The 19,753-nt window shown below is 41.1% G+C and overlaps 4 protein-coding genes across 7 annotated transcripts; 1 reads left to right on the forward strand and 3 right to left on the reverse strand.

Moving 5' to 3' along the window:
- Positions 1-9: 9 nt before the first annotated feature.
- ncbp1 (nuclear cap binding protein subunit 1) lies at positions 10-9,357 on the reverse strand. Of its 4 annotated transcripts, none has more exons than XM_077005764.1 (23): positions 8,819-9,114; positions 8,472-8,560; positions 8,226-8,326; positions 7,972-8,128; positions 7,776-7,883; positions 7,554-7,675; positions 7,178-7,247; positions 6,761-6,976; positions 6,183-6,280; positions 5,950-6,013; positions 5,585-5,695; positions 5,157-5,221; positions 4,894-4,956; positions 4,329-4,403; positions 4,130-4,233; positions 3,717-3,839; positions 3,427-3,529; positions 3,064-3,157; positions 1,977-2,080; positions 1,775-1,892; positions 1,391-1,534; positions 1,120-1,233; positions 10-654 (listed from the first exon to the last, which is right to left on the reverse strand). In XM_077005764.1, the coding sequence occupies exons 1-23, from the start codon at positions 8,850-8,852 to the stop codon at positions 541-543; spliced, it is 2,391 nt and encodes a 796-aa protein (XP_076861879.1). In that variant the 5' UTR covers positions 8,853-9,114; the 3' UTR covers positions 10-540. The 4 variants fall into 4 exon arrangements, with proteins under 4 accessions (XP_076861879.1, XP_076861877.1, XP_076861878.1 ...); XM_077005762.1 differs by lacking the exon at positions 8,819-9,114 and adding an exon at positions 8,700-8,787; XM_077005763.1 differs by lacking the exon at positions 8,819-9,114 and adding an exon at positions 9,161-9,357 and having other exon boundaries at positions 11-654.
- A 42-nt stretch (positions 9,358-9,399) lies between these two features.
- On the forward strand, positions 9,400-12,122 carry tstd2 (thiosulfate sulfurtransferase like domain containing 2). Its single transcript, XM_077005769.1, has 9 exons — positions 9,400-9,788; positions 9,869-10,149; positions 10,235-10,343; positions 10,438-10,560; positions 10,667-10,772; positions 10,904-11,019; positions 11,123-11,281; positions 11,368-11,506; positions 11,628-12,122. Exons 1-9 carry the CDS (start codon positions 9,657-9,659, stop codon positions 11,846-11,848), a joined length of 1,386 nt encoding a protein of 461 aa, XP_076861884.1. The 5' UTR covers positions 9,400-9,656; the 3' UTR covers positions 11,849-12,122.
- Positions 12,119-13,958, reverse strand: atp6v0e1 (ATPase H+ transporting V0 subunit e1). The gene is made up of 4 exons (XM_077005773.1): positions 13,738-13,958; positions 12,967-13,014; positions 12,469-12,594; positions 12,119-12,375 (listed from the first exon to the last, which is right to left on the reverse strand). Exons 1-3 carry the CDS (start codon positions 13,836-13,838, stop codon positions 12,501-12,503), a joined length of 243 nt encoding a protein of 80 aa, XP_076861888.1. The 5' UTR covers positions 13,839-13,958; the 3' UTR covers positions 12,119-12,375; positions 12,469-12,500.
- Positions 13,959-15,327: 1,369 nt separating this feature from the next.
- On the reverse strand, positions 15,328-18,613 carry rpl26 (ribosomal protein L26). Its single transcript, XM_077005775.1, has 4 exons — positions 18,471-18,613; positions 17,587-17,759; positions 17,156-17,296; positions 15,328-15,495 (listed from the first exon to the last, which is right to left on the reverse strand). The coding sequence occupies exons 2-4, from the start codon at positions 17,752-17,754 to the stop codon at positions 15,367-15,369; spliced, it is 438 nt and encodes a 145-aa protein (XP_076861890.1). The 5' UTR covers positions 17,755-17,759; positions 18,471-18,613; the 3' UTR covers positions 15,328-15,366.
- Between the last annotated feature and the right edge of the window lie 1,140 nt (positions 18,614-19,753).

Genomic DNA, 19,753 nt, shown 5'->3' on the forward strand with positions numbered 1-19,753 from the left:
ATTCATATTTTATATCAAAACAATTTGGGAAATTTAAATCAGAAAGAATAAAGAAGAGACTTTTTTTTTTTTTTTAAAAAAAGGAAGACATTTCAGTGTATTTCTTTACAGTTCCAAAATACCCATTACAGCATCAGAAGAGCTTAAACAATGCAGGCTTAGATTCACAACTCATTTAATCATCTCTCCATCAAAAACACATAAAATACATATAAAAATGCTGACAGTTTTCCCCCAAATAAAAACAAAAATCGGCACTTGCCCACTTAACCTTGTGTTTTAAAAAAGACCTCAACGTTATGGTCAACACAGAACCATCGGGAGAAAATAAGGAAGGGGGGCGTCCCTACACAAGTATGAATAGCCCTCCATATCACTAGTTCAGGGGAAACCAAAAATCACCCCTAGAGCTCATCTTATTTGGTGGATGTAGCTAATACTTTGAATGCCACGCAACATACAAGCCAAAAGTGTGTGTGTGTGTGTGTGTGGGGGACGGGTGGGGGTCAGCCTGGCGCTTAGCTGCAGACTTCTGTTTCTTCAAAGCTGAAGGGCGCAGAATTGCTGGTACACAGCCAGGATGTGGTGGTCTAGCTCGGCCGTGAAGAGCAGGTTCTCCAAGGTTCCCATGTACTGCTGAATGGTCACATGATGCTGCCAGTCGCACAGAGGAACAGACAATTAAGTTGTGAAATGCAGCCTCATAATTCTCAAGATCTCAACTGGATATACTACTCACAAGTACAGAACAAGGACTCACTGATCTTAAACTCATGTCAAGGTTGTTTATTTTTTTTAAGAAATGCAGCTTTCTTAATACCAATACTGATAAAAACATCTATCATGAGTATTGTGGTCCTGCAGGTAGGTTTCCTTTACACACACGAATCATTACCAGACATTTAAAACAGCTAGCTCATAAATCAATTACTTCAAATAGATTAGTTAACAGCAGTTTATGAAATATCTGCTGTTTTAATACAAATGCAAGTGTACCACTTTCAGTTACAGTAGATACACTGACCGTTCCCAAACTGATGTGTGTCGATAAAGCAATGGCTGCACTTTCTCCATTTTTCTTAACTTTATTTTTTTGTTTGAATGTACGATGAAGACTACCATGAGGAAGATCTGCTGCAGTCGCTCAATGCAGTTCTTGTACCAGGGAGTGTTGATGTCTACGCTCCCAGTCTCACAGCGAACCAAGTGCTCCGTCAGGATCATGATGAAACGCTGGGTGGCGGAGAGCGAGCGGTTACGAGTGGTTATAATCTGAACAGAAAAGCTCTGTAGATATTTACTGCATGCATGTTTGTGAACGTCTACGGTTATTCCATCAGCGCACTTAAAACTATAGTACATCGTACGTCTGCCTGGAATGGAGCCATACCTGGAAGATGACGAGGAAGAGGTTCTTCTGTTCGCTCTGTGCCGACTCCACCTTCTCCTGCAGCCTCTCAATCTGCTCCTCAAGCTGACCGTCCTCATCTTCGCTGTTCTTCTCCATGTCCTCTTCATCACCACTGTCCTTTTGCTGAAGACGAACATGTTTTTAGCTTCACTTGGCCTCCAACACTATGCCCTGCCCCAACCAGCACCCACGGCTCTTTGTTACCAAAGATGGCATTGTAGACTTGTAGACATTGTAGACCAGCAATCATGATGAACATGCCGCTTTGTGCCGACCCGACACGTCACGGCGGTGCACTCTAGGTTCGGGTTTCAGCGGGTCATGTTCCCGTCCGTGTTGCTCATTCTCCCAACTCATTCGTACCTTCTTGTGCTGTTGTTTCTCCAGCTTCTCCTTGGCCTCTTCCAGCTCCTTTTGGATCTTCTGCACGTGCTTGTTCATCTTCCGGATGGTGGAGTGAAGGATCTCCCACACGTAAAACCTGACCCGAGGAACACACACAGCAACATCAGGACACGCAGAGGAACGACGATTTGAAGCAAACACTTCAGACATAAAAACCTGCCTTGTGAAATCATGAGCCATGTCAGGAGAGAAGATCCAGTTGGCCACTGCAGCACAGTCGACGATCTGTGTGCGAATCATCTTATCCACCAGCACCGAGATCATCTGTGCAGGCAGACAGACCAACCACGAACATGAAAGCATAAAGTTGCTCAAAGATGACCATGGTGATAGAAAATTCACAATACAACAATGAGTTTTGATCCACTCTCTGAAAATCTCTCAAACACTTTCAATTTATCTTTAAAGAATTTTGCAGTATTTTAGTGATTTTCAGACGTAGCTCTGATGTTCAGGATGTCCTGAAAAAATATAAGCATGTATAATACATGATGGCAAGCATGAGGAGAGAATCACACTGTCTATAGCTCAACGAGAGAGTTGTGTGTGCGTGTGTGTATAGAGATGCATGGTGCTAACCTCCAGGTGAATCCTCCAAGTGTGTGTGTATGTGTGTGTGTGTGTGTGTGTGTGTGTGTGTGTGCACGCGCGCACAGATGCATGATGCTGACCTGTGGGTGTTTCCTCCAGGTTTGTGTGTGTGTGTTGCTGACCTGCGGGTGTTTCCTCCCGGTGTGTGTGTGAGTGTGTGTGGTGCTGACCTGCGGGTGTTTCCTCCAGGTGTGTGTGTGTGATGCTGACTTGCGGGTGTTTCCTCCAGGTGTGTGTGTGTGATGCTGACTTGCGGGTGTTTCCTCCAGGTGTGTGTGTGTGTGATGCTGACTTGCGGGTGTTTCCTCCAGGTGTGTGTGTGTGATGCTGACTTGCGGGTGTTTCCTCCAGGTGTGTGTGTATGTGTGTGTGGTGCTGACCTGCGGGTGTTTACTCCAGGTGTGTGTGTGTGTATGTGTGTGTTTCGTGCTGACCTGCGGGTGTTTCCTCCAGATGTGTGTGTTTGTGTGTGTGTGGTGCTGACCTGCGGGTGTTTCCTCCAGGTGTGTGTGGTGTTGACCTGCGGGTGTTTCCTCCAGGTGTGTGTGTGGTGTTGACCTGCGGGTGTTTCCTCCAGGTGTGTGTGTGGTGTTGACCTGCGGGTGTTTCCTCCAGGTGTGTGTGTGTGTGTGTGTGTGTGTGTGTGTGGTGCTGACCTGCGGGTGTTTCCTCCAGGCCTCATAAACCACCCTGAGAATATGCAGCTTCCCCTCATCACTCTCAGTTAGAGTTTTCAGCACTTCATGGAACCTGAGAGAAAAAATTGGAATGAAAAGAGAAAGAAAAAAACATAAAAAGTAAGACTAGATAGTGAAAAGAAAAAAAAACCCTCTACATTGCTCTTTTTCTTCACAGCCAAACAATGACACCTTTCCATTGATAGCACAGATAGACGAGACACTCCATAAACATTTTTCTAGTCTGCAATTACGAATACTCCATCAGTTGGACATGGTGTGGGAGACCACGAGGGCTCTAGGCTAGTCACCCTACGGCTCAGGAACACTCAACACACTCACTTGGCCAGGGCACTGAAGGAGTGGCTGAAGGACTTGGCAGCCAGGTGAAGTAGTGTTTGCAGAAACACGTCTATTTTCAGAGGGTTGAATCCATCGCCCTCATCTGGAGAAAGAGAGGAACTGCATCTCAAAGCTTCCACACGCAATAAAGAAACCAGAGAACAAGACCTGCATTTAATGATGATAACCGATTTAAAAAGCAACAGCGTCAACACAGTGACGTTTGGTCACAAATGAACAAAATATTTGAAACATACTATAATAAGAATCTAACAGAACTACAAAAGTACCATCATCCTCTTCCTGGTTGGGATTGGGCAGTTCTTTCAAGACAGTTAGGATCTCCTCGTTTGAGGCACGGTTCTTGATGGCATTCCCCACAGATATGGCCACAGGATAGCCAGGCAAAGAAGCTGTTGCAGGCACAAGAGAGGACATACAATTACATCTTACCTGGTGTCAGCCTGCACACACAAAATGTTATATGTTAGCACTAACACAATGGAAAAAGGTAACTGATTTCAATCTGTAAATCTTTACTGAGATTATCACTATAAACTATTCTCACTATTAAATTAATTGCAACTACACATCCTTGTATTTTCCTGCATCTCCAGTAAAATTAAATAGCAATCCATGTACAGCCAAGAATCCAATGAAAAGTTATTGAATTTACAGCCAGGAGTCACTACACAGTACTTACTATTGCCCTCGTCTTCATATTTATAGTGGTATAGTGGTTCGGCTGGGATTAAAGCAGAGAAACTAGGAGGTACAATATCCACAATCCGCTGGTGATAGGAAAGCCTGCAATTCATAAATTAATGCCAGTGTTTACTAATATTACCATGAATGTGGTGGGCGAATAAATCTCCCATCATGCAGCGAGGTGAGCCTCTCACCTCATGCTTTTTTCCAACACCTCTCTCACAAATTTGGGCTTGGGTTTTTCCAGGTCCATTGTTAAACAGTCCGCCCTAAATGACAAGGAACCAATACAACACAGGTTGAGGCTTCGAGGGCCCAAATGAAGAACCTGATCATTTTAAACGATTAAATCAACAAATGACAATTGCTGCCACTCGCACACTAATTTGATACTAATTTGGAAACTTCAAACAGTAGCTGCTACATCATCAGATGCACTGAAGCAAAGAACCATTTTCATGGAGAGAGAGGGGGGGGGGGGGGCATCTGTGCCATCTCAGTAATTGCTGCTCATAGCTTTTAAGCTAACCACCCACCCCTTTACTTTTTAATCAGTTCCACCTGCAGCAATCCCTCATGCAGAGCTCCGCAAGAAACACTTGTGCCGAGAGCAACGCTGCGCAAGTCATTATTGTGGAATTAAAATCAGATTAAACTAATGACCACGGATGCAGAAGCATCCAGGAAGCAGGATGGGTGAACACCACAGCTCGCCCCAGCGTGCGTGCGTTATGTACACAGACGTGAGGTGGATCTCACCAGTCATCCCAGCTCCATCTGAACTGGAAGTTGCTCAGATGATGCGAAAACCAGCTGATAAATCTAAAAAAGGTCAAACAAAATTAATGTCGGCTGAGTTTCGAAATGCATACCTATATGCTATATTATAAAATACATAATGACCAGTGTTTATAATAATAAATTACTATTATTATAACATCTCAGATTTCCTGGCCATAATTGTTTACCCAGGAGGTTTATAACGGGCCTGGTTGTGTGTTGAGGAAGCCGACTCTACTCACCGATCTATGCACGTTGTGTTCATGGTCTCCAGTCTCATGTACAGCATCTCCGTGGCCTGAGCAAGCTGAATGCAAGCATGAGTTAAAGCCCATAACCAGTCTGTCTAACAGGCAGGTAGGCCACACACACACACACACACACACACACACCTACAGAGCCATGTGTGCTCCCTGCTAGTGTGACAATGTAAGTTTACTTCAACATCTCTACAACTCAAGTGATAAACATTATTACCATGTTGCAGTAAAGAGGATGCTCATGATTTTAAAATCCATTATGAGCTTTTCAAATAATGTTTTTAAGTTAATCAGCTGGTCATACTTTTGTTTGGCCAGCAATTAAATGTGTTTATAATATGGTCCACTGGCCCAAGGCCCGTGCGCTGATGGCCAACACCTGCATGGTGAGGAGCAGCAGGAAAGGATACGACTTGAGGCAGAGAGCCAGGCTGCAGCTTGCAGAGCTCGATCAGTAACGCCGTGTACATCACGTCAATGTGTGGAGGAGCAGGCAGCTGGAACAGCTCCGCAAAGATCACCTAGAAGCAGAGGTCAAGGAGCGACCAGTGAGACGGGGCACACGAGCACCTTCACGGCCATGACACCTGTGGTCATCACTGCTGGCCGGGAGAGGGAATAAGAACCGAAAATTCTACAACAGCTCGTCGTTAACATTATTAAGGAGATTTGTGGGGGAAGATGCTACATGAGCAAAACAAGTGTCATCAAACAAAACACTTTTGTCAAGCTACAACGTACAACATGTTACGACAGAATTGTTTTCAGAACGTACTTCAACGATGTGATAGTTTAGAGGAATCTTGTTCTTGCCAGGATAACTCAGCAACTGAGCAGCACTGAATACAAGAGAGAACAGCAAATGACTTAATACAGTCTTAATCATATAATTACATTCAGTCCGTCTTAATCATATAAGTAATTACATTTCAGTCTGTCGGTCATATAAATTCTCAAATCTCAGCTAAACATCTTTCCACACGTTTACAGTGCAGCACAAGGGCTTACCAGGTCTTCCTCTCTCTCCAATGAGACTTGATGATGCAGTGTAGGTTCTCTTCAATCACAAATCTCTCCACAGAGTGGCTTCCAGGCATGACAGGGCCCTGAGAGCACACACAGCAACTCTGTCAGCTATCAGAGTCCTGAGGCAGGAACCGTGTTTATGACAATATATGGAAAATGTGGAGGGGCTTTTATATTGTGCATTTTATTTTGAGACGCCCCATAATTGCGGGTCTGCCGTCACATCACAACAAAGAAACTAATTTTAAAGAGTAAAGAAGAGATTTCACAAGTGCAGAATTCATAAGACAAGAAGCTAATTGTCAATTGATGATTGACAGTGAGCATAAGAAGCCAATTGTCAATGGAAATTCTAGGCTCATTTGGGTATGGAAACTGCTCCAAAATCATATTAACTGCTTATAAAGTTCCTGATTTCATTTACATATTTAGGCAGAACATAAAACAACAGCCATTACACCTTCGGCAACTGCTTACTGACATTTAAAGAGCTTTAAAACGGACAAGAGGTTGCTGCTGGTCTCCACCCTGGTAGTACGTTAGCCCTGGCCAGGACGCACCTCAGGGGCATCGGTGTAGTCGAACATGCGGAAAACGACGCGAGGCATGGGGTAGAGCGCGTCGTCCGAGTGGGCGGGCGGGGTGAAGGGGGGGAGGTTGTGCTGCAGGGCCTCACACAGCACGCTATCGAACGCGATGTACGGTCGCAGGATGTGGCGCTCCTGCCAGCGGTCCTTCTTCAGCTTCTGCACCTGAGCCCACAGACAGTCCAGATACTAGGAGAGGAGAGGAAAGGGTTCACGTCAAACAAAATGCCCCCAACGATGACGATATTCAACACACAACAAAAGCCGTTCGGTTTCCTGGGTCTTACAGAGCTCACCGCAATCTGTGCAGAGTTCTTAGCCTCATGCCTGCTCAGTCAGGGGTAACTAAAAGCTGGCCTGGGCAGGCCTCAGGGGAGGAGGGAGCCTCACCTCTTCCTGGGGGTGGGGCTTCTCTGCTGTCCACACCTGCAGCATGGGCACGTGGACCTTCTGCCGCCTCCTGAAAGTCACACGTGATTTACTTTCAAAACGTGAAACCTCATATAGGCTCAGCTGTTCTTCAGATCGGGAACAACTCAAAGCATCCTCTTTATTTTATCAGACATGTCAAAAACGTCAATAATAGTGCAAAAAACCTGATGAAATGCTGACCAAGAATGTAATTTGACAAATTCTGTATTTATTTAGGGTGCAGAAATAAATCTCTGTATTCTAATATTACTGATTTCCTTCACATGTCAAACTAAATCATTCCATCAAACTAGAGTTACTCAAAAAATAAATAAATAAAAAGATAAGGACGTACTTCAGATATCCATCAATCTGATTAAGAAGTCGATCCATTTCCACATCCTTCTTTTCATAGAGTTCTTTCCCAACCCAGGGCAAACAGGACAGCACAGCATACACATACCAGTCAGAGCGCACCTGGAAAGGTGGACACAGGTAGGTTATGTGCTGGAGTCTTCCCGTGTATGGGGTGAAGAGAAACAGCATGGATGTCATTTGAGTAATTATAGAACATTACCTGTGGTATGTCTTCCTCCTGGGTGACACTGACAAAGTTTTCAAACATAGCAACCATGGATGGAGCAGCGATGACATGACAGTTCACCAAATCACTAAGGAAACGCACCTAAGCAAGAAACAGAACAGGTCAGCAAAATGCAGATGGAAATAGAAAGTCACTTGTGATTTATTAGCCAACTCTGTAAAATACAGACCAGGTAAACTGCTTCAGAGTAGAGGTTTGACTTCAGTGTCTCCTTCAGCTGCCTGATCATGGCCTCAACAAATTCTCCACCAAAGTTATAGTTCCGAGCATTTAAAAGGCCGACAAGTGTAGTGTACACTGTTAACTTTTCTGGCAACATCCGCGCACTGTCAAAAGACATTTTATGGTCACATGCAATATTTCATTTTTAACCACTTTGACTTATACGGATAAAACAATAAAGATGACAAAGAAATAACTTACACAGCACACAAGATGCGCAAGATTTTGTTTTTGTAATTAGGGAGATCTGCTTCCAAAACACCTGCAAGACCTTCCAAATTACTCTCCAAAGAAGAGGTACTCTGGGAGGACATAAGCAATAACATACAAGGTCATACTCATTGTCTTAATTAAAACCTTTCATTTGAAAACAACCACAGCAATTGCTTATTTAATGCTTTTAAACTGAAACAATATATTTACATTAAACTTGGTCCATTAACTTACTTTTTCTCCAACTCTGCAAATCAATGATTCAAGCCGATCCTCGATTTCAATGGGCTCAGAGGTCCTCCTCCTTTTATGAGGTTGTCCACCTTGGTGTTGAAAGCAAAGCATTTCCATTTTACATTTACAGAGACTGGCGTTACATGTATGTAAAGATCCTTGCTAGAGGATCCCAGTATAATAGTGTAGCCCTACCTGTTTACAGATAATAAATAAACAAACAATTACATTCGTGTTGACCACAAACAGCCCGGCTGTTGGCTAGCTTGCTAGACTTCCTATTCTCTCTGTACTGGAGCATATTCATTGAGCGGGAAAAATTAAAGTGTAAATGAACACCACCATACCCCTGTTTCCTGGGAGGAACAGAACATGGTCCATAACATAACCACACCATACCGATATAACGGTCACTGGGCCAGTTAACTACCCTGCCACGGCCAGCAGCCCCTTCCTCGGAGGGAGCCAGCGAGCTGCTAACGGGATGTTTTCAGCTTAGCCGCTTAGCCTGTAAATGCACCACAGACGCCTGGCACCCTGTAGCCACACAGAGAAACGGAGGCGGTGTGTTTGTGGGCTCCTCGTCCCCGCTACGCGCGGCTCTTGTGGCGGCTCCGCTACACACACACACACAGCCGCGCCGCCATAGCGGCGCCCGCGCGAGCGCCAACCGGCTCACACCAGCTCACCGTCGTTCTCGTCGCTGTGCCTTCTCCTTGACATTCTGCCAGTTGAGTCAAACGGGGTTTTTTAAACTATATGTAAATCTGTTTTATTGCGTTTCTTTACGACTTTTTTTTTCAACACAGCTCAATTTGAGACGTCTCGGCGATAGCTAGCTAGTTACAGCAGCCCGTCAATGGTGAAAATAAAAGGAGTCGGACTCAAAGAAACACATCCGGGGTATAAGTGGGTCGTATCCGGAAGTACAGAGTTCTCTTCCTCCGACAGGTCCGCGTTGCGTGGTGGCAAAATAAGTTTGTAGTCAGTGCTGCGTGTGATGCATACGAGGGTTTCATTGTATTTGTTGAATCAGTAAGGGTTTATGTGATCGAAATGTATATGATTATATAATATTACTGCATAAGTCATGGCATGTTTCATTGTTTATGTAATGTATTTTAACATGCATTTATAATTCTCGTCGAAGTAGAAGTCATTGTCGTTCAATGCATTCAGACTATAATGGATAATGTTAACTTGGCAGAAAATGTTCTTATTAACTTGGATGTAGAGAGTCTTACTCCCGAGATCACCAAGCAAGAGAAATGCGAGTTTTCAACAACTCGTAAATGCTACTCCTATATAAAAAAGAGGGTAAGTTTTCCATACTCGTCATCTATAACTAACCACGTATGTCAGTATATTAACTCGGAACTCCCTTGTCTTGTTTGTAGACCTTTGCAAAGTTTGTGGCAGCTAAGAGGGTCCTAAAGTCACCTTCAGATACCTCACCAATTTGGCACTGCTGTGACAAGACATTCTCTGACCCTACATCAATCCACAAGCATGTCTCAAATGTCCATAAAAATGAGATTCACCAGCTCACCACCGTGACTCAGGATCTTATGCCCAACCAGGCCAATGGTGATGTGTTGGGGCATGAAGACAGTCAGTCAAATGACGCATCATCGTGGATACCTGATACAAGCCACCTATCTGAGAAGGATCTTGTGATGTAGGGTCTCTTTACCTTTCAAATAATAAGCACCACCCAGTATACGTTTATTATGTGCTCATGGGCTCATTTTGTCCTTTTCCAGAGGTTCGGGGGAAATCCTACTATATTACTGCTATTGCCAGATAAAAGATCCCAAGATCATTTGTGATTGGCAGAATAAGCTGTGTTCAAAGCTTCACCTGACTGGCAAGGCAAATAAATAGCTTTTCTCATTATGAACTTGTCACAAGGGTGAGGATGAGGAACTTGTCACTATTCACAGCACTGTATTTTATTGTCTTTAAGGTTCGTATTGCTACTGAAGGTATTAATGGAACAGTTGGTGGTACCAAAATGGCTACAAGCCTTTACATCAAGGCAATGCTGACACATCCCATTTTCAAAGTAATGCAAGAGGATGATTTTAAGGTAAACTTAATACCAAGTGTGCTTTATTGCATTCATATTTGGTACAGACCTAAAGGGCAATATGATCTGTACTTAAAAGTAAATGTGTCTTTGGTTTTGCTTTTAGACAAGTGAAGGTGGTGCAGAGTGCTTTTCTGAACTCAAGGTTGGAGTTTATAAAGAAATTGTCCCGATGGGTGTGGATCCAGATGTAGTATCCTACAGATTAGCAGGTAAAACAAAAAAATTTTTTATATATATATATATATATATTCTGGATTCTGTCAAAATATCAGTGTGTATTAAAGATTATTATAAGATCTCAGTAAAAAATAACAAATTTTTTTATGTTTTGCTCATGAAGGAACACATCTGGAGCCTGCAGAATTTCACAAAGAAGTGCAAGCCATCCTTGAAGATGATTCCTCAAAAAGTGATACAATTCTTCTGGACTGTAGAAACTTCTATGAGAGTAAAATTGTACGCCTATTCCCTTTATTGCTAAAAGTTGCTTCAGGAGGCAGTTGATGCATTTTATATAAATGAACAAATGATTCATTAATGATAAACTGTTTATCTACAGGGCCAGTTCAAAAACTGTTTGGCCCCCAACATCCGCAAGTTTAGTTATTTCCCTGACTACGTGGACAAGAACTTGGACCTCTTCCGTAACAAAAAGGTTCTTATGTACTGCACTGGAGGCATACGGTGTGAACGAGGGTCAGCGTATCTTCGGTCAAAAGTGAGTTTTTCAGCTCCAGTATATGACGAACATACAGTGACACTTGCTGTGTTTTTCAGTTACTTATGTCACATCTGATTTTGCAGGATGTGTGTAAAGATGTCTATCAGCTGAAGGGTGGCATTCATAAGTATCTGGAACAATTTCCTGAGGGCTTCTACCGTGGCAAACTCTTTGTATTTGATGAGCGTTATGCAATCTCATTTAACAATGACATCATATCAGGTACCGCACATCAAGTGAATATTGCCACTAACAGAAACTTGTACAATTAATTTATATTTCAGACAGATGTACAATGAGCAATTTATGTATATTAATTGGTGCACACCCCACCTGTGATCAGATTGTAGGTACTGTGGTGCACCTTGGGACCAGTATCAGCTCTGCTCTACTGACTTCTGCAGCCAGCTGGTCTTATCCTGCCCCTGTTGCAGGCAGAAGGGCCTGACGGCCTGCTGCTCTGTATGCCAAGCCAAAGCCCAGATGTCCAGTGGACATGTCCACAGAGAGGAGTGTGAGTGCACACACTCACGGCCCAGAATCCCCAAAGACGCGTCACATTGATCATTCGTCAGGTCCAGTAAACCATGAGGAAGACTGCACAATGTTAAAGAAGTGTGATGTGATGAAGAATGCAGTATCATTTGCTCCATCAGATTTTACTGTGATGCGCAAAATTTGCTACAGGATTGATAATTTTAGAACATTTTGTTGGCCCACGTGAAGGTGTGCTTTGAATACAAAAAAAAAAATTAGCATTTAAAATGCTGGGTCTCTTAAAATGCTAATGGTGTTTGAGTCCTGCTGTAAAAGTTAAATAAATGTGCCTCAGTCTTCACCTCAATGTTTTATTCCAGGTCTGCAGTTATATAAATAACAAAAGTAAGAACAGGCAAGAAATACAACAGGATAAATGTACAATCAGTGTAGACATCCAAGGTTTCAACAAGAGAATGAAAAACAAAAGCTACAAATTTGCCCATTTGTTTAGCTTTATAAGATGAATATGTATACATATACAACAGTTTTGGAAATGAGAAATATTCCTTGTGAGAAAATGAATTTTTTATTTTGGGGTGGCAAAGAAACATCTGCAGAGAGAAATTTCCATAGATTATAACACTATTTATTCAATTTAGATTTATTTGACTTTACTATGAAAGGCATAATGTAAATGCATTTACCTGATGATGGTTGAGAAGGAGATACTATAGCACTACCCCCAATGATAATAGAGGTACCAAATGGTGTCATTGCTAAGCGCTGGTCCAAACAATGGGTTCAGTTGGGCTAGAATTGCGATCAGCCAACTATATAATAATAAACATTAAGGATTAGATTAAAACAGGTCATTCTACCAACAGAAGTCACCATAAGCGCAACAGACAAAGGACTGCATAAAATAGTTTGGTCCGTCTTTATTACTTCATTTATTATTTCACCTCAAAACCTCCAAACAAGAATTCCAGGTTAGACCAAATGTGCTGCCCCCTTGTGTTGGCTCTTAGCATGTAACATTGCCCTTACTCTACATCATAAACATATCCAAGTTCTGAGAATACACATTTACCTCTTTTGTGTTTAAACATTTACCAATGGAAATTACAAAGGCAGTGCCTGACTTTCAAGAAAGATGCAACAGAAGAAATAATTTAGCTAGTTATAAAAAAAATCATACTTACAACAGGTAGCAGCAAACCGCAGTTAAAACCAGCATAGTGACAATGACTCTGTAACGAACAATGGGGGAAAAACAATGTAGAGCCTGGAAATATTCCCTTTAAATTAAATTAAAGGACTTTAAAGCTGTCCTTGGACTGTCACATGATTCATGATACAAAATTGAACTCATGGGGAAGGAGAAACATGATGATTAATCCTTCCAGACAGCAAGTTCCACTTCTTTAATAGACGTTCAAATGTATTATGAATTCCTTAAAGGGGTTAAATTCACAACACAAGTAGTTACTCAAGTTTTGTTACTAGCCAAAATATTTTTGCTAGCGTGCAAACATGCTTTGAAAGTGTTGCGTGTGTGTGTGTGTAATATATATATAATGTATTTTACATACACAGGCATAAACAGGCAGATAACACAACTATGTTAACGAACTTTTACTAATGTAACTAAGTTAACATTGACTAATTCAGCCAACACTGACGGTCACCAAGGGCCCATCGCTAGCTAACACAGCTAGTTAGGTTAGCTGAGCCATCTTTCAAGAGAAATTATTCATTTTGAGTGTTCAGAAGTTTTACTCATCGGTGTTGTTGGATTTCTTTGACATTTATCATGTTTTTACAAGATGGAAGAAATTGTTACAGAGAAACAATTGTTACTATAAGAATTAATTACTCAGCGACAGATCAAAACGCAAAAAAGTCGACATCAAACTTATTTCTCGTTCATCAAAGCAGCTAAGCTAACAGCGCAGAGGCTAAAATAAACTTACCCCCTATTCGGACCTTTCGGAACAAACCACGGAACCACTCCTCCAACTAGACCCCAAAATATTGTCATAACGCACATTGGTATGATAAAAGACAGCGCCATGGCTTTCGTTGCAGAAGAAGTATCAGGAAAGTTAAATGTTTCCAGCGTCTAAGGCTGAATTCACACACAGTGGCACTTCTGCATGTTAAAACGGTAGATCACATGACACAGGCGGGGCCGCCACTGCCACCGACCAGCAGAGTTCACTTATGTGACAATTCTGGACTTTTTTATTTGACAGTTCAGTGAGAATGTTTAAATATAAATCGTTCTAAAAAAGTTTTATATAGGTTAATAAAAAATGACAATATCAAAAACTCATTCGCAATCAGTTCCACCCATGATAATTTTTTTAACAAGCCTAAGTTCTTGTTTCTTCATTTTAGAGTGTGAAATTAGAGCATACAACATATTTACTTAGGTTTAGTCTGCTCACATACAGGTGCATCTCAAGAAATTTGAATATCATCAAAAGTTCTAATTTATTTCAGTAACAAAATGTATAAATGCAAAAAGTGAAATGCATATATAGTTTCATAACAAACAGTGATCTATTTCAAGTGTTTCTCAAAAACTGACTTTTAGTCATTACTTGGGTAGCACACATATGAGCCATTTTAATATAGATTAATATAGATTAATTTCAAGATTTCAGTGAGATTAATCTAGATTAAAAAAATTAATCTATGCCCACCCCTAGTAAATACACTCAGTACTTGGTTGGGGCTGCTTTTGCCTGATTACTGCATCAGTGCAGCGTAGCATGGAAGCGATCAGCCTGTGGCACTGCTGAGATGTTATAGAAGCCCAGTTTGCTTTGATAGCAACCTTCAGCTTGTCTGCATTGGTGGGTCTGGTGTCTCTCACCTTCCTCTTGGTTCAGGTCAGGTGAGTTTGCTGGCCAATCAAGCACAGTGATGCTGGGTTATTAAAGCAGGTACGTCTGCTGGTGAAGGTCCAGTTATATCAAGACCAAAGTCAACACAGCCGTCTAGCAGGACATTTTATAGCACCTCAAGCTTCTCTGCCAACAAGCTTTTGGAGATGGAAATTTCATTTTCCAGCAGGACTTGGCACCAGTCCACACTGCCAAAAGGTTTAATAACAGTATCACTGTGCTGATTGGCCAGCAAACTCACTTGACCTAAACCCCATAGGGAATTTATGCCGTATCGTCAAGAGCAGGGGTGCTCATTACGTCGAAGGAAGTGTCGGTCGATCGCGAAGGAATGTGCATAAAAAGTAGTAGATGAATCGCCCATCTGCACTGACGGTTGTATTTTGATTGACATTCATGGTAGCCAATCTGCAATCAGCTCAACAAATTACGTTCGCCGACCCCGAACACATCTCATAAATCTACATGCATTTCACTTTTTGTATTGAATTACTGAAATAAATAAGCCTTTTGATATTCTAATTTATTGACATGTACCTGTATAAGGACAATTTGTGAATGAAGTTTCATAATCTCACAAGCCTTGTTTAGTCTCTTGATAAATTACATTAACAGCCACAAACCCCACTATGAAAAGACACGACAAAACCGTTGGTTTTCCATTCTTTATTTTTTAGCAAAAGGTAAAGTTCACTCTTGCATTTTCTCAATGGTCTCCTCCTTGTATTTGCCCTTCTCTTTGCCAACCTGCCGAGACTTGGCTTTGCGCTCCAGGATCTTTTTGCGGTCCTTGTCGAGCTTCAGCCTCGTGATCACGACCTGGTCAACAAAAGAGATTCACATTTCCATTGGCACATGAACAACCAAGATGTAGTTACAGAGTCTCTATGTTGGGACTTATTTCCCCCCCAAATGCATCAATTCAACACACCAACTGAACTGTGGGTGCCCAAAACCAGGTTGGACAATAAATAACAAAGACACTAAAATGCAAACCAGAGGACCAGGCAGGGGTGTGACATGTATATTAATATATTTAATACAGTATAGTACTGGGAAAGAGAGGATGTATTACCCAAAACATTTAAGACCAGTTTCAAAACCCAAATGAATCCAAGTCTAAAGAATCGACAAAACGACAAAATTACTACTGGTTAGAAACTGATGCAGCACAGAGTAACGCTAATCAGATTCTTGTAGCGAAATATCACATACTGTATCGCAAGCCTCTTCGCAAAAAGCATACAGGTAAGTGTACACACCTGTTTTGGGTTTCCATGGCAAATGTGCAATTACAAACAGAAGTATATGCCTTCATAATACTGGCATGTCCAATTATATGCACTACGCATATATTTGTAAAGATATGAATTCAGACCTACTGCCTACAATGACAATATACAATGACTGCCTACAATATTTCAGCCATGTCACAGTTACTGCAAGTCCACGAACCACAGGGGTGAATGGAGGTTTTGACAGCATGCAACAATACCAATTATGCACCATTATGGACGGATGCACTCCTTCACAACTCATTTAGTTTAGACAAATTAAATTTGGACATCAGCTCACTGCAAGTGAGTTATTCAATTTAGTTTATAGAGCACCATTATTCCAGATATCTGCTAATTTCTCCTAATCATAACTATTTATTTAAAAGTTAAGCCAGGAGGATCTTGCATGATTCTGTTGCTGTAATCAACGAAAGCATTTAGCCAATGCTTCTACCAAAAACCAACACACCTAACCTACATTACATAAAGACCCTTTAATAGAAATTCATGTTTACCACAAAAAGTACTCAAATTGAATACCTCAGTAAGTACCAACATGTAGAATTTAAAATTTGGATTCAGTTGCAGTGCCTGAACTTTTGTATGAAAAGTATTTTACATCAACAAAGAGCACCTGTATGTAAAAAAGTAGCCACTTCATGTAAAAGATATCACAAAACAACTCGTAAAACACACTCTGCTCTAACAGTGCAGAATTTTCAGACATCACAAGTGTCTAACAGTGCCGCTCAAACATGTCATGCCCATCGTTCATATAAAAAAAAATAAAAAAAAAACTTTTTAAAAACCTGATAAATTTGGATATAACCCGCATGCATGAACTCTGCTAGGGAGCAATGGGTTACTTTATCAATTTAACAAGTTCCCTTAAAATGTATGTATGTATATATATATATATATATATATATATATATATATATATATATATATATATATATATATATATATATTTTTTTTTTTACAGGATGGGGTGACATCGATTGCAAACCATTTATCTATCTTCAATAAGTAACAAGGAGGATGAGAGGAGGAAAGAACTTGGCAGTGTTGGTTTTTTTACTCTTTGGATTAGACAAACATGTCAATAAGAAACAATGAGCTGAGTCCTGAAAGCTATACATGCATAAATGGACTTAGCAGGACGCAGGAGGTGAAAAGCTCCATAAGCAGCAGTTTCATACCTTGCTAGGGTGGATACCAACATGGACTGTTGTGCCATTGGCCTTCTCACGTTGCACGCGCTCAATGTAGATGACGTACTTCTTTCTGTAGACCTGCACAACTTTGCCAATCTGCTGGCCCTTGTAGTGACCTCTGACAACCTGTTCACATCAGTGCAAAACACAAACTGCAGTTAAGTTGAACCTAATGACAGCACAGTATTATACAGCATTGGACAGTAACTGCAACACAGCATGAGGATGTAAACTACACTTTTGCAGGAGTGCACACACATCACCACTTTACATACAACTGCAGTCTCTTTCAAACTAGATGAAACTATTGCTTAGCAATTAAAAGTTTCAGATGCAAAAATCCAAAAATAAAAGCCATCATTGGAAGAATGCACCAAATGCCTCAAACTACCAGTTAAGACAAAGGATGTCCTTACCTGGACTTCATCGTCTTTACGAATGGGCATAGACCTCACATTGTACTTCTGGCGGAGTTCTTTGGAGAGAGGTGAAGACATTATCTTCCTGCGAATGTGTGAGGGCGCATTGAAGTGCCTCTTACGGTTCTTACGCCGGGAAGAGGTTACAAACGGGTTGATCTTCATGATGGCTACAAAGCAAAAATAAAAAAGACAAATCAGTCCACAAAAAAAACACAATCAGAACACAACACATTATATCGGACAAGTTACATAAATATACAAATTATATAGTCCACAGCTACGCAAGTCACCTTATATGAACTGGTACAACAGTCATGTTATAGCAAACACGTCAAATAAAATCTGGTGCACTAACAAGTACTTTATAATCATTTGCACTGATCTGAGGTCGTTTTCTAACTGAACATATTGGCAGCACAATGTATTGATTCACTTAAAACACGCACAAATCATCTTTGTAAGTAGCCAGCCAGCTAGTCCTCTATAAGCGATAGCTACCACCGCATTCAGAATCGGGCCAACTAGTGAAAGCTTTTCAGTTACAGAACATAAGCGAACAGTTCGTTAGTATTCCGTTACCGCTTTAACGTGAACACGTCGGTACCAAACACCCTCGGTATTGGTGCTCGCAGTGCCGAAACAAGCGTGAGTGTAACTGGCGGTATCACCAAGTGTCAGAGCTACCAGCTAGCTAGGTCTGGCCTTCGGTGTGTACATTAATTGTCTCATTCGCGGTCCTCATACAGAAATGGTATGGCATTAATAATATGTGCGATATTCGGAATTATCAGCTTGTGATTTGGACCATAAGAGCGTTCATGTGAAGAGGATGGACAAAGATTCAACTTGCACAGCATTGCCTACAATTCTTAACCTACCGAGTATCCCGCTATGGCCGCCGGAAAAGAGGCTTCAAAACTACTTCCGCTTGAATTAGTGTGCTCCTCAAATAACGCGATATCTCCGTTTAAACGCGATCTAAACGCTTTCCTTTCGATTAAAGTTGACTGAGATTTGAATAAATGGGTAAATATTTCTGAAATCCTATGAATAATACACTGGCTACTTCGCATTAACACATATATCGTTAGATAAAGGGGTGATTCATGTAAAATCATATTAACATTGGTGAAATCTGTGGCAATGTTTAACAAACCAGCTCATGAATTTCAATCAAGCTGCAGCCCCTCAAACAAGCCCCTGGTTGCGCCAGAGTCACGGCCGCTCAGCGCGGGAATTCTGGTTTTTCAGAAATTTGCCGAACTAAATATATGGGAGAAATGTTATATTTAAAAAAAATATAGGCCAATCTTTGAAAATAAATGAAGATCGTCACAGTCCAATAGATTTTCGGGGTAAAACGAGGTCAAAAGTCCACAAAGGGGAGGTGTCAATATTCAAAAAGTATTTTTTTAAAAGTAAAGATCAAGCAAGGAAAGAAAACAATCTGTGGGTATATGAGACCAAGATGTAGGCAGCCTATTTGAAGCAAAATGTACCTGATTTACAGCCTTTTAAAAGACACATTTTGACAAAATTATCTTTTTAGCCCAATATTTGACTAAATGTATTTTAAACTAATGAGGTTGCCAGTATTTATATTTATTAATTCATTTAGTATAATTCAGTGGGGAACCGTCAGGGCCCTCTACGCCCTCTCAGAGGGCCTAAAATATTCTTAAAACATTATATATATATATATATATATATATATATATATATATATATATATATATATATATATATATATATATATATATATATATATAATTATCCAATTTAATTTTATCTACTTACAGTTTTACAATCGACATCTAAACAATTACAGAAATATAAGCAAATAAATTATTCACCCGTGTCTATTCAATCTGTTTTGGAAGGTGAGGGGTTAAGTGAGCCTGTGTCTCCCCCTATCAGGACTGTGATGCCCGCTGTTCGTTTACAGAGGGCCTGGCAGTTATAATTCAGCGCAATACCAATTTCAAATGACAGTAAAATTGACCAATCATATCTGCCGTCTTAGTGGGCGGGCTTAACTGTATGATAATTTCCGCCCGCTGTGGCGACGCTAGCTGTCGTTAGCCTACCGCCGCTAGCTAGTTTCGATTCATCCCTTTGACGTCCTCATTTACATATTTACATATTCCGCTTCCGAGAACCA

This window comes from Brachyhypopomus gauderio, chromosome 5 (assembly GCF_052324685.1).
Source record: "Brachyhypopomus gauderio isolate BG-103 chromosome 5, BGAUD_0.2, whole genome shotgun sequence".
NCBI lineage: Eukaryota > Metazoa > Chordata > Actinopteri > Gymnotiformes > Hypopomidae > Brachyhypopomus > Brachyhypopomus gauderio.